Source organism: Scophthalmus maximus, chromosome 2 (genome assembly GCF_022379125.1).
Source record: "Scophthalmus maximus strain ysfricsl-2021 chromosome 2, ASM2237912v1, whole genome shotgun sequence".
Lineage (NCBI taxonomy): Eukaryota > Metazoa > Chordata > Actinopteri > Pleuronectiformes > Scophthalmidae > Scophthalmus > Scophthalmus maximus.
Genome location: NC_061516.1, coordinates 1,943,439 through 1,956,936, shown reverse-complemented (window position 1 = coordinate 1,956,936; position 13,498 = coordinate 1,943,439). Strand labels below are relative to the sequence as shown.

The following is a 13,498-nucleotide window of genomic DNA, read 5'->3' as shown; positions in this document are numbered from 1 at the left end:
TCTGAATCTATCAGCTCAACATCATATCCATACAGGACTTCATACAGTCGACGAGAAACTTCATCCATATGTCTTTTTTGTTTGGTCTGCATGGATTCTGTAGATGTAGTAAGAGAAACTGAAGAAGTCCCAGGTGTAGGCTGAGAAGATGCTGGCATTTGCTGACTTGTTGATCCTTCTGTAAAGAACACCTTTTCAGAGACCACATCAGTTTCTGTAAGCTCCATAGACATTTTCCTGAAGTCTTGCTCAGCTTGTTCACATTCAATCAAGCTATCTCCAAAATCAGTCATAGACAACGGTCTACTCTCACATACACCTGTCCGAGAGCTACTGGATGACTCTCGCCAGCGCGACAGTGACAAAGAATCAAAATCATATTCAGCGTGGGTAGTTTGTAGGCACTCCAAGCTCCACTCCACTCCCCCTTCTGCCCCCTCATATCCAGCAGCACCCTCATCATCAAATGGATCAACAGAGGGGTAAGGAGGTAGGGTAGTGTGGGTACCTAACTTGGGTCCCCCTTTATACACAGGGTCTATCACATGGGATCTTGGGTTGTAGGGAGAGGTGCGGTACAGTGTAAAGGAAGGACTTACTTGTTTAAAACTGCCTGTGTGTACCGAGTCTGTCATTTCCTTGTATGTTCTTTGTGATGAGCTGTAAAAAAGAGCATTTCAATATTCAGGCACTGGATGGGTGGTGCGATTGATTAGAAGAGAGATCAAAGCTGGGAGCTGCAGTCATTCTTATAATGAGTATTAATTTGTTTTGTCATAATGGGTCAAATTGATTGTATTTCACAATGATATTATTATATTTTATTCCGACAGTAACTTGCAAACTAGAATGATCAGGTTATTTTCGCCCCAGGTGGATTTTTTTTTAATTTAATGAGCTAACTGAAATGCAGTGCAACGTGTGTTTATGCTTGTTGACTATAAGAAAAGCCCAAACAGCAAATTCAAGTGTGGTGATTAATCTTTCAAGATAACTTACAATGTTGTCTCTTTTTGTAATTTCTCTTTCTTGGCATTTCTATGAAGGCCTGTTGCTGTTGAGTCTGTCTCCAGTCGTCCTGTCGTCTCTTGAAGTGATGACAAACAGGACAGGTCCTCTGCTGACACCATGGGTACCTCTTGTCCTGAGCCTGGACTCCTAGGTGCAGTCTTTGTGCGCCTGCCTGGCCTAGGGCTTTCAATGTCTTCATGAAGGGCAGAGAAACCTGAAAAAGAATACAGTGCATGCATTGAGTACAGGACGATTGAGATAAACCTAACTACTAAAAAATCAGTCTGTTATTCGCATTGACTTATGCACCTTCACTATGGTCCAGTGCTATTGTCCGCTCAATTTCTGCATAGGTATGTGATGATGTCTCCTCCTGAGTGGACTTGATGATCTTGGTTTCAATGAGATGAACAATGTCCATCCGGTTGATATTTGTCAGTCTTTTGATCAATGTCGTTTCTGTTGAAACAGATAGCAATCAATCTTAAAAGTTCCACTTCAAATTGTAATAAGACCTTTTACTATATAACCTATTGATCACTAACCTGTGGCGTGCTTTCCCTCCCTCTCAGCCCAGAGTTTCAAAAGGGCATGGCTTTGGTCTTGCAGTGAGTTGGGGTTTTCAATCCTTATCAGGTTGATCCTCTCCTCACTGAAGTCTAGTTCTCGTGCCAATTCTAAGGGGGAAAAAGAAAATATAATAAAAGTTATGATGAGTGGAAAAATATATTCAAAAAATACTAGAAATTACATTGAGTCTGCCAAAAGTTAAGTCAATTTTGAGGTTAAAAGTTTGATCACTGCTACTAAGCTGATACTCACCAGTCCAGCTGAAGCCCAAGTGGTCAGCCATAATGACCAACCGTTGCTCTTTTCTCTCTGCTTCATCCTTTGGGTCTACTGCAAATACCACCAAACAGCCATGAGCGGTCAGAGCCGCAAGGTATACCAAATCAAGTCAGATTCACAAACAATATCTGAAAACATTTTCACTGGCTTTCTTGTTTTGTTCTATTATCTATTTGGTTAATCACAAAAATCTGATTAAGGGGTTGTAAACTTGGACTTGTAAAAAATAGTTGTGATAGATCTTGTAGTGACAGTATGAATAAATAAGATACATTATATTCATTTGAAAATGATTGACAATACATGTGATTGTTCAGATAATAATTATACTCGTTGCTAAATTCCATAAAGCCTTTCAGTCAATCTTGAGAGTTTCTGTACACATCAAAGGAAAGAGACATTACAAACACAAACACAGCTCAAGCGACACAGCAACATGGATTCCTCAACTACAACAAGACTTAACTACACGAAACAGAGAGGCAGCATCTTAACAACTAGTATACTAATGAGGCAGAAGAGATAGAGAATAGACCCTTATACTGGGGGGGATACCTTTACTTTGGACTTTATCGTCTGGAATTCGCTGCATCTGTCTCTCAACAGGGTCATCCCACAGTGGTCTAATAGGAAAGACGTCTCCTGAAGGAGGGAACTGCATCTCAGAGAAAGTTTCTCTTTCTATGCTTGATGGATCAATGAGACTGCTATCATCATCTGAGTTGGCGGCTGCAGCCTCTTGTTCATTCTCTGTCTCAGCCTGTGCCAACCTTGCCACAAGTTTTGCGGCCTCATCACTTATCTCCTCAAAGAATTCAATGGACTTTTTCCGTGGCTCACTTTTCTCTTTAGTGGGTGCTGGTGGATGAGATGACTGACCACTTTTGCCCCGGACTGGCAATCTGGATTGGAAGCCTTTAGGTTTTCCTGGCTCAACACGACCCTGTTTTTTTTTAGCAGTAGGTCCGGTAGACTCCCCCTCACAGAAGCTCTTGGCTTTGGAAGAAGGTGTCTTGGATTTGACATCCACAGAGGGACCTGCGTCCGTCTCAGATTTTCTTCTTGTATCCTTTTTTAGGACTTTAAGCTTTTTGTCCAGGTTAGATTCAACACGTTTCAAAGTAGAATCAGGCTTTATAGTGCTAGCCTTGATGGGAATTTTAGATTTAGATTCAGATGTAAAGGAGGCCTCTTTTTTAAGAGTGGTTGAGGAGGATGTTACATTAGATGGAGAGGGGATTGTGGATTTACCCCTACCTTGAGTAGCAGACTTAGCTTGTGTTTTGACTGGAGTCTTTTTAACGCTAGTGGAAGCACTTTGTTTAGCCTTGCCTGTTGGTTTTGGGGTTTCTATCACTGACTGTGGTTCCTCTGGAGAGGAGTCAGAGGACTCTTGGCCCTGCTCAGAGTAAACAGATCTAGTTACTGTAGTTTCTGCTGTCTGTACATTTGTTATCATTTGGCCAGAGAAACTTGTGTCTAAATCAAAGGATCCTTCATTTTCATTTTTGTCTGTTTTAGTATTTACAGTTTCAGGGGATGTCTGATCTTTCTTTGTAGATTTGGCTGAAGCCAAAATGCCCATTTTAGGGATTTTAGATTTGGAAGCATCAGCTTTAGAGGGTGTCTGATCACCATCAGGTGGGGACTGAAGCTGAGAATCAGGTGTTTCTTTAGATTTTTCACCTTCCTCAGGCTTCACTTCTAGAATTAGCTTGAGGCCAACTACAGGTTCTGCTGCTGATCTGCTACCTTCTTGGCTGGCCTCAGCTAAGTGAGGCTCCTCTAAAGGCTGTTCACTTATCTGGAAAAAGGCAAAACCACCTCCCTCTTCCTCATAGTTTCTCTTAGTCATGTCAATAGCACCACTCCGGGTCATCTCAAAGAGCTTCCCCTCTTGGAACAGAAAAGGGTTGGGCTCACTGTTTGGAGTGCTCTCTTCTGTTGGTGTTCTACCAGGAGTTGTGTCTGGAGTTGCTTGGAGAGAGTGACGGTCCACCACTAGATTCAATATCTTCTGTTCCTCCTCTTTGACACGAGCTGCAAAAGTGGCATCATCCTCCCGCATAGCAGACCATGAATCAGTGTCTACGTTTGCAGTGACACCTTTTGACTCAGTTCTGGGAGGTTCCAATGCCTCATCATCTTCCTCTGTGTCATCGTAGATACAGACCTCCGGTTTGAACATTTCTTTTGTTTGATCTGTAGCAACAGTTTCACCAAGTGTAGCTTCTGGTGCTAGTGTATGCCCTCCTTTGATTTCATCTGTTATATTGCTAGCTTGTTTTATCGTACCAGTCAGTAGCCTGCTAACACCTAACTCTTGACCATTCTTGCTGTCTCCTTTGTTTTCCATTGATGTCCTTAAGCACTCCTCCTTTTGCTCATCAGTCCTGTTTTCAGTGTTTGATGTTTCAGTAGTGTTTTTGGCACTACTGTCCTTGTCAGATTTCAAAGATGGAGAGAGTCTTTGTTCTTGGGAGGTTTCCAGTTTAGATTTTGAAGGATGCTGGTCTGAGACAGAGTTAGGTCCCTCTGAAGTGATACTGGCTGTTGTTGTGTTCTTGACCTCTTTGCTGTGGGATCCGTCATGCAAACCTGCTGAAAAAGGAGAGGGAGGTTGTACTTTATTATGGGGATCAAAAAAGACAGCTAACTTTGAATCTTCTGTGGATCTATGGAGCCCACATTCACTTTGCGAAAGGTTCTCACTTGTGGCCTCTAATGTTTCATAGCTGCCATCCCCTATTGTGGCATTTGCTGAGGGAAACAAATCTTTTCTAGACTTCTTGTTGCTCTTCGCTTCTTGTTCCATTTCATCAAATGTTTTTATTTTGGCTGCCATCTTAAACATTTCCTCCTCAGGAGTGATTTTTCTCTTAGCTTCATAGCTGTCTGACGTATCCTCTTCTCCTGGGTCTTCAGGGATGACAGCCGGTTTGGATGGAACAGAGAGGAATGTATGGTCAGGGGGTTTGGGGTTTACCTCATAACTTACCTCTTCAGAACTAGGAGTATCGGGGGAGAGTGGACTCTTACCAGAACTTGTCATCTGAGATGTCTGCTCACAACTGTCATCATCAGCACTAGCCTCATGGTCTCGAAGCAGCCTACCACGCAAAGCATCGTGAGGGAATTCTGAAGATTTGGTGTTACCAGGTGGAAATAGTGTCAATGGGAGAAAAGGGTAATTTTTTTGCTCGACAGGGCTGCTTTCTAAAGAGTCATGAGGAGGTGATTCCCTGGTTGGGCTAGGTTCAATGGAGTCTGGGGACTTATGGGAGGAATTTTCTTCCATGAGAGGACTACCCTCTAAAGAATCTCTGTGGCTTATTGTCAAAGAGTCATCAGCTAATGGACTGAGAGCTTCTGAGTCTTGTTTTAAAGGCAGCTCTAAGCTTTCTTTGCGCTGAGAAAAGGATCTAGAGGTTGGAGAACAAATTAAAGGCAAATCTAGCTGATGATTAGGACTCTCATCCTGACTGAGAAAAGTTTCTACAGTCTCTGAAATTCTCTTTGTTAGATTTTGAGGTTTCGATGGCTTTGACTCACTCCTCCCACCAGATATGGACTCACTTGTAGTGTGGTCATCTGCAGCCTTGCTGGTAGAAACAGGGAGGGTCAATTCTGTTGCTTGTTGGTCACCAGTGGCCCCTACACCAGTGTGTCCAGACTTCTCTGTGTCTTTACTTTGTTTTTGGACTGCTTTGCTAGCTGGTGATGAATTTGTGCGCTGTCCAGTTTTGGGAGAAAGACACAGACTTTCAGGACTTGTGCCTGGAGTGGCTAAACCCTCATGTTTGTAGCTGTCCTCGGAGCTCAGATGAGTAGTTCCATCTCCAGAACTAGCAGTTAGTGAATCTGCCGCACCCTCATGTTTTAAGCTGTCAGAGCTGTCATCAAGGCCACCATTTCCAAAGTCTACCGTTTCAGTCAGCTCTGAATGGGCAGAAGCAACTGTCTTGGTTTCTTTCTTTCTTTCTTGCTGAGTGGTCTCTTTCTTGAGAGTTTTGGAATCCAAAGATAGCTCTTGAGAAACACGTGAGGTTATTGCTTTGGTGATAGATTTTGGCTGGATGGTTTCTGATTTTGTGGTTTTCTCTGATCTTGATGTAGTGGGCTCAAACAGTCCAGACTTTCTCTTTGAGGGGTTCTGCCCCGTTTGGAATGCTTGCATTAGTTCTTTAACTGACATGGTCTCAAGTTTTTCCAATTCCGATTTAGGGGATTTAGGGGGGCCCTTTTTTGATTTAGGGCTTTCTTTGTCTTTGGGAGATGGTTTCCCCATAACAGGCAATTGTGAAGGTGTGCTTCCAGTGACCTTTTTGCTCTTTTGCTCTGCCTCAACTTTTTGTTGTAAAGCTTTGACTTTGTCCTTTATTGACCCAATTGGAGTTTCTTCCACTACTGGGGATACAGGCGATGCTGGAGTGGGGGCTGTTGACACACTCAGAAGAGCACCTGCTTCTGTTGATTGCTCTGCCTGCCCGTGGTCTTTCCCCTTCCTTCTGACTGGCTTTTTTAAATCACCAGCAATGGTTTTGTCATGTACTTTGGTTGGAGTGGTCGCTTTAGCACTTTTACGTAGTTCCACATCAGTGAATCTTTCTTGGATGGCTGGCTCTTTTTTAGCTTTTAACGGTGCATCCAGGAGGTATTCTTTAAGATCACCACTGTCCTTTATGGCCTTAGGTCTGGGAGCCCCTCTGTTTGCTCTACTTTCCCGTAAGACAGGCTCTTGAATTTCTAAAGTTGCCATCTTTTTGGCTTGTTCTATCTCACTGTCTGAGAGGAGAACCCACTCCTCTAATATTCTAGCTGCTTTTGCTGCCTCTTCTGACACCTTGCTCTCATATGTTCCACTCCTCAATATCTCACTGACTTTCTCTAGGTCCTCTTTGACTTTCTCTAAGTCCTTCTCCATTATTTCTAATGGTTCTCCAGAAATGTCCTCAGTCCCTTTCTCTAGACCACACCCTCCTAAGGTAGGGGATTTCTCTGTGGAGTCTGCAGTCAAGATGGCAGTCATTTTGATCAAATCTTGTTTCATCTCTGACACGTCGGAGAGGAGGTCTGGTTCTCGAATCAGCTCTGATTTCAGGACTGATGTCTCCGTCTCTTCATCTTCCATATGGAAGAACAACAAGTAAGGAGTAAAGAAAATCAAAAATTCAAATGAAAGGAGACAAACATTGGAAAATGTGGTCAGGACAGGATTGGAGCACACTGCAGGGATCATTGGACAACAGAATCACAATGGCTTCTACATTAGGGTATCAGAGGAATTGGGCTTATACTTTGATATGTCTCTGGGGAACTGTGGTTAAGCAAAAGCTACATAATACCAATGGGAAAGAAAATGAGCAGGAAATAACTTGCTTATACACTCAGCGCACACACACTCACAAGACAAAACTATAAAACAAACTAACATACATTTTTTTTTAAACGATACCAAATTTGAATAAAACCAGTTGACCAAGAAACCAATATTGTAAAATGGAAGAAATAATAACACAGGAAACATAGATCAGAACATCTCAAGATTGCTCAGATGTATGACAAATGTCTATGTGATGAGAGGCAAAAATGGCCTTAAAAGAACTCAAAGAAAGCCAGTGATAACTCCTAAAACTGAAGATGAGTTGCCATGTTTTTCATTATAGAACAAAGCAGATCATTTATTTTCACAGAATCTAAAGAGGAAGGATGATCTCAGCAATACTAGAAAGTGACATTTTGCAGGGAGAGACAGTATTTTAAGTCCCTTTGCCCTCGAGTCTGCCTTTTGCCTAACCTAACATTTGAAATATATAAATGAAATGAAAACTGAAATAACACAAATACAGTGCATATATGGTGTTGATAAGAAAATTAAAGCACAAAAAAAAGAACATTTACAAGCCATTGCATATTGTCATACATACACACAAGCACAAACATACACACATAAGGCAAGTTATTTCCATTCAAAGCAAAGGGAAGTGCTGATGGAGAGGTCCTGGTGAGGAGTGATTGGTGGAAAGTGTTTTGCTGTGATTAAATCAGTTTGAGGGTAAGAGGTGCTCATGATCAAGAGCTGCTTGTTAATATGGCCCATTCAGTAATGTGTAGAGTTCTTGAACTAAGGCTACTATGTTAAGTATCTGTATCATCTAAGTAATCATACATGTTATAATGTATATGAATTTTGTCTCTAAACATATACACTGAATTCAAATCAATAACATCATATATTTGTCTCATGTATAACATCAATTTAAATGCTCAAGAAAACTATTTGTAAGTTTCTATGACTGTAATTTTTAAATTGCTACATGAATAAGACAAAGCAGGAAGAAGGATTAAGAGTGGGTAGGGAGGCCAACTACTTTTGCTTTACTATTACACTAGAGGACTACAGCTGGGGGAACACTAATATAATGGCCTCTAATTTACTAAAACTGGGTGCTAGCGCAATTAACCCAGCTTCAGGAAGCGCATTGGATTAATTAAACGTTGTTTTAAAATTTTGGCACAAACTGAGGCATTATAACTAACTGCATCAATAGTGTTTTTTGTGCCGACAATGGTGGCCTGAGTAGGTGAAAAGGCTTGGACTTTTATGCCTGAACAAGAAAGCAAATTGCATTTCGCTACGTGAGCTGTATGAACATTGCAGTGTTTATACAAACAAATTGCGTCACTCCATCCACCTCAACACAAGTGAGTTTGTTTGGAGCCACTTAAGTGCAAAAATAAAAAAATTGACATGATGAAGCGGGAAGTGTGATGCATGTTAGCACTACTGCTGCCTTTCAGAACAGCACAAAATTAGAGGCCACTATCACATAAGCATCACAACAGTATAAATTAGTTTAATATGCATGTACATACTTAGATGGCAGTTTTTAACTCTTTCTCCATTTGCCCGATCTCAAATTGTGAAGGGGAAAGAGTTAAATTGAAGGCATTGAGACAGGTGTGAAATCAGAAAAAAAGAGGAAAGTAAATAGTGAAGTTAAGCCTCTGGAAAAACATAACATTGACATGGGGAGGTGCAGGTAAGGCCTTCTTTCTTTGTGTGACAAGACAAAAATACATGAAGCTTACAGGACTTTGATAAGATGTAAAAACTATAATTAAGCTATCACTGAAGTAAGTTGTGCGAGTGTACAGTATCTGTCTGGTAATTCCTATACACTCTACGTTACAGTATGTTAAACTGCATAAGTCTTGCATGTATCAGGCGTAAAATCACTGCCATTGTTATATTTGTACGATTAATAAAGGCATGCTGTAACACAGAGTGGTGACAATTTAAAAAAAGTTATAGCAAAAAGTGAACAAGGAAAACATTCTTACATTTCTCTAGTGTTCTGCTGGTCTGGAAAAAATATGAAAAGGATCATAGTTAGTCTCGTATCATCAGTTGCATGTACCAAATTGACTACAGTACTACTACCTTAGGAAAAAGAGCACACAGGACACACATAACAGTAAAAAATGAGCTATGCCACTGAAATTTCACAATCTAATCTACAATAGTGAACACAAATATCTAAAATCTGACTACTTGTGAACATGTCCTCTATTTAGTACTGGTGGTAAGACAGTGAACAGGAAATAAAAGCAGAGCTAGTTAGCAGATGAGGGAGTGGGAAGCGGTGGCTGCTTTTACCTCTTCCTCTTGCTCTTGGTCTGAATCGGACTCCTTTTGGGAGCAAGAAGCAGCAAAAAGCAGAGAGATGTATAGATAGAAACAACAGCAACATTAAAGTGGGAAAAAGACAGGGGGTCAATGTGTAGTTACCATAGCAACGGAGAAAACAGGTCAGTAAGATTTCCTGGAGAGCCAAAGTGGTTTTTGAAGCAGCATTAGGAACTTGAATCTAAAAATCTTAAATACATATTTTTTGTCTCTCAATCTTTTTGCATAAAGCATTTTAAATTCATTCTACCGGTTTTTTTTTTTCCTTTTGTGGCTATAGCCCATCAGTCATAAATGTTGCTTAAAACAACTTTGAAGTTGTTTTCTTTGGGATATCAGGTACATTTAAAACAGTAGAAAAGTAACCAAGACTTATAAAGCATAATGTTGGCTGCTCAGAGCATTAGCACAGTTTGCTTATCAAGAAAATAATGGGCTTACTTTTTGGAAATAATATAGTAAAATTGAGAAGCAGGAGATAAGTACATGGTCCAGCTTACAAACAACCGAAGCAATAAATTTTGATGCAACAGCGAGATTTACTTACGAGAAGTAACATGATAGAAAAGCTCCTCTACTGTTGAGTGGAACAACAGTTTAGTGTCCTCACCTTGCAGTATGATGGGAGGGTAATGTTGAGGTTGCATATGGCGTTCTGGGTGAGTGACCTGTAGTTCCTAGGTTCTTTCATAAAGGACAGACGTCCACATGGCTCCTGAGTGTTGTCTCTGATCTACAACAACCAAGCAGTTCAGGAGTGGTCAGTTGTTTGTCAGAAAAAAAATAAATAAAAATAAAAAAAGTTTATACAAATAAGAAATGGTGCTCACTTTGATGAAGAGTGCTATTCTGTTCTCCTTAAAGGCAAAGAAACTGAAGAGGTGATGCTGGCCACTTTTGGTGAGGGGAACAAGGTTTCCAAAGCAGTCTGCATAGATAGGTTTTCCTTCCAGGACCTGAGAAAAATAACAAGCACAGCAGATAAATAACAACAAATAACCATCTTAACTGTCATTCCTTTTTTGTTTGAACCCCAACATTTCTCCTTTTCATCTCACTGCAGTACTTCACAGATTTCTAAAGAAACCTAGAACCCTTGACAACAGCCTTTAAAATTCCTCAATCTTGTTTGGGGTTTTGATACAGTTGATCTGCCTTCATCAAAAAAACCTTTTTCAGTAGTTGTCTGTGATGCCTCCATCAAAAATGGTTAAGCCAACAAAAATAATCTCACGCCCAAGTGGCAACCCACTGTGACGTCACCCAAACTGCCATTTTGAAGCCTTGAGTTTCGCATTTTGACCAGCGCCATCTTGTTTTTTTGCAACCAGACGTAGAATTCGGGGTGGGTCTGACTGAGAGCACATCCACTCTGCGCGCACCTACACTTCGACCATGCAACCATTCAACGATTGGATGGACCAGCTGTCAATCACGCTGTATCCAGGCCCCAATGCATACCATGCTTTATCGTGTACTTTACTCAAAATGAGACAATCATTTACAAAATGAACATAGTGCTGTATTGAAGAACTCCTCAGGAAAATATTTAGTGATGTAATAAATTGAGTGAGAAGTAGAGTAATTTTTCTCATAGACTTCTTTTTGCCAGTGAGTCTTCCTTTGCTGGTGATTCCAGAAAATACAGGCTTCAGGCACTCCTGCATTGGCTACATTTTCCAGATTTGATGACTTTTTCCATTTTTATAAACAGTCTATGCACGGCCTTTAGCTGTTACAAAATGCCACTGATTTTAAATTGGAGTAAACTACACAAAGACATCGTAAGGACAATCACTTTTAGACAAAGTTGTTGTGAAATTTGTAATTTCAGCCCAGCTCAAGAGCTCTCCAGTGGATTCCTCCTTTGTCCTCCTTTCTCACCTCTACATCTCGGCTGCGGGCCACTTCAGTAAAGTTCTCCTGCTGCTCCAGGGTTTTATCGATCTTGTCGTCAGTCATGCAGAAGCAGCGCAGGCGGGCCTCAATGGGGTCATGGGTCTTGGCAAAGATGACGAATTTGGCCATGTAAGGGACACAGATGATCTCGCGGTACACCTGAGTGGAGAAGTTGACAGATTCCTGGATTTGACGACAGTCTATGAGCCAGAATCTAGAAATCAGAAAAGGATTCAAAAGAGCCAGTGAGGTTACGTGTTTGTTGGCTGCTACATGTCAGTCACTTGAAAACAGCAGTGCAGTAAATATACAGTAAATGTTCCTCAACAAATTATATTGTGTTACCTAGCAGACACATTGGTGGTAAAGGAGACACAGTCATTAATAAATGTTAATGGAGTGGTTCCCGTTATATCCTCCCATTGGGCTGGCGTTGTTCCACCTGCACATGGACACAAACACAAGATGGACATTAGAATGTGAGTGTGTGTCTTTTGATTGTCTATTCATGGATTCATGTTTCTTCTCTAACCAGTAATACTGCAGAGCAGTCGTAAGGTGGGGGTGTCCCCTCCAAAACTGTTTTGTACTGGGTCAGAGTTGCTCTTGGGAACAGGTATGGTCATGGTGATGGGCTTATGGAACTTCCTCCTGCGTGGCTCCAGGGTGACAATGGGGCTGAAGGTGGCCTTGTTCCCTAGGACCTTCCTCACTACATCTATATTCACTGGCTGTGCCTGGAAGGGTGTAGAAAATATAAACAACCTTACCTTGTGTTACCAATACAGAGAGTTATTGTCTAGGTTAATTTTGGATGGTCTGCTGACTGAAATGTAGGCTGCAGTGAACTTTGTACTGAGCTGTACCAGATTGTATACAATCTATGAAATACAACAACCGTCTACAACCATATACATCTTGGCCACATCAAACATTCATACACATGATATTAGATAACCCAAATATGCATTCCTTCAAACAGGAACAGTAATGACCACATCTATCTTGAGAAATACAATTTTTCAGATGGATCCAGCCCTGCATCTTCAAACTTAAATGTCAGATTTTCCACTCCTTGAAAAAGCATATAATATATGGTGGGCTGGTACTTCTGCTGCCAAGAAAATCATTGCCGAATTTTGGATATCATCACAAACATGCAGGTTCAAATGTCTGCTGCATACAATGTTCAGGTACAAAGATAGTGACGGTTGGTTTGTTTGAAGATGTAATAGTGGTTTCTTCAAACAAAAACAATGACAAAAGACATTGCTTATATGGATAAGAAGTCTTTTGTCATTTTTTTTTCTATTTTCACCTTAGCCATTTAAAACTCAAAATCTGCAACAGTATGCAATTATAGAAAATACAACAAAATTAAAGATGTAGTGGTTCTTTTGTCAATTACCTGAAGTCCGACCCTGATCCTCTTGGTGAGGGCCCCCTCGGGAAAAACTGCCTGCACTTGGGGCACAACTGTGCTGCTCAGTATACCTCCCTCAGGGCCAATCAGATTACTGTCCTGCTTGATGCGTGACACCACTGCAAAGTACTGTGGGAAATCTCTGGTGATGATACGGCAAATGCGCTTTCTCTCCAGCTCCTCCGGTGTGTCCAACTCTGGAGGAGGGAAACAATTAACGGCTTTGTCAGGGACATTAACATTGGGATGACTTTTGTCCAGATCATGGTGCAACCTATGGGTACGCAATCAGAAACTGACCCTCATCCATGCCATTGAGTATCTGGTTGAGTTCCTCTTGGGTGTGTTCGCAGTGATGCTCCTTCCAGCTTTCTCCTGTCTCACTCCTCAGTATCACCAATTCCCTCTCTTTCCCCCGCAGGGCTGCAAAGTGGGGGATCTCTACGATCACAGGACTGGATGGGGAGAGGGCAGGTTTATGTGAGCCAGTGAGTATAAAATATAAGTTTGTTAGTGTGTGTATGAGTGCCAGTGTGTGTAATTTCAAAGGATTGTCCAGCCCAGCATATGACTCCGCAAATCCATGTTCGACTCAGGGCTACCATGGCTTATTCAAGAGACACAGA

At 41.3% G+C, this 13,498-nt stretch overlaps 1 protein-coding gene across 34 annotated transcripts in view; it reads right to left on the bottom strand.

The window, feature by feature from the left end:
* Positions 1–13,498, bottom strand: part of ank2b (ankyrin 2b, neuronal) — a 162,283-nt gene that overhangs the window by 18,292 nt on the left and 130,493 nt on the right. For 22 of the 34 annotated variants that reach the window (XM_035626268.2, XM_035626275.2, XM_035626263.2 and 19 more), the window contains 15 exons: positions 13,173–13,327; positions 12,858–13,069; positions 11,982–12,186; positions 11,795–11,891; positions 11,435–11,663; positions 10,381–10,506; positions 10,161–10,283; positions 9,521–9,553; positions 9,205–9,226; positions 2,416–6,984; positions 1,834–1,911; positions 1,557–1,688; positions 1,321–1,470; positions 1,000–1,225; positions 600–660 (listed from right to left, as the gene is read on the bottom strand). In XM_035626268.2, the coding sequence (XP_035482161.2) occupies positions 600–660; positions 1,000–1,225; positions 1,321–1,470; positions 1,557–1,688; positions 1,834–1,911; positions 2,416–6,984; positions 9,205–9,226; positions 9,521–9,553; positions 10,161–10,283; positions 10,381–10,506; positions 11,435–11,663; positions 11,795–11,891; positions 11,982–12,186; positions 12,858–13,069; positions 13,173–13,327 (6,418 nt within the window). Of the gene's footprint in view, positions 1–5; positions 179–599; positions 661–999; positions 1,226–1,320; positions 1,471–1,556; positions 1,689–1,833; positions 1,912–2,415; positions 6,985–8,736; positions 8,776–9,204; positions 9,227–9,520; positions 9,554–10,160; positions 10,284–10,380; positions 10,507–11,434; positions 11,664–11,794; positions 11,892–11,981; positions 12,187–12,857; positions 13,070–13,172; positions 13,328–13,498 lie in introns of those variants that run through there. The other 12 variants (XM_035626295.2, XM_035626296.2, XM_035626276.2 and 9 more) reach the window with 11 other exon arrangements.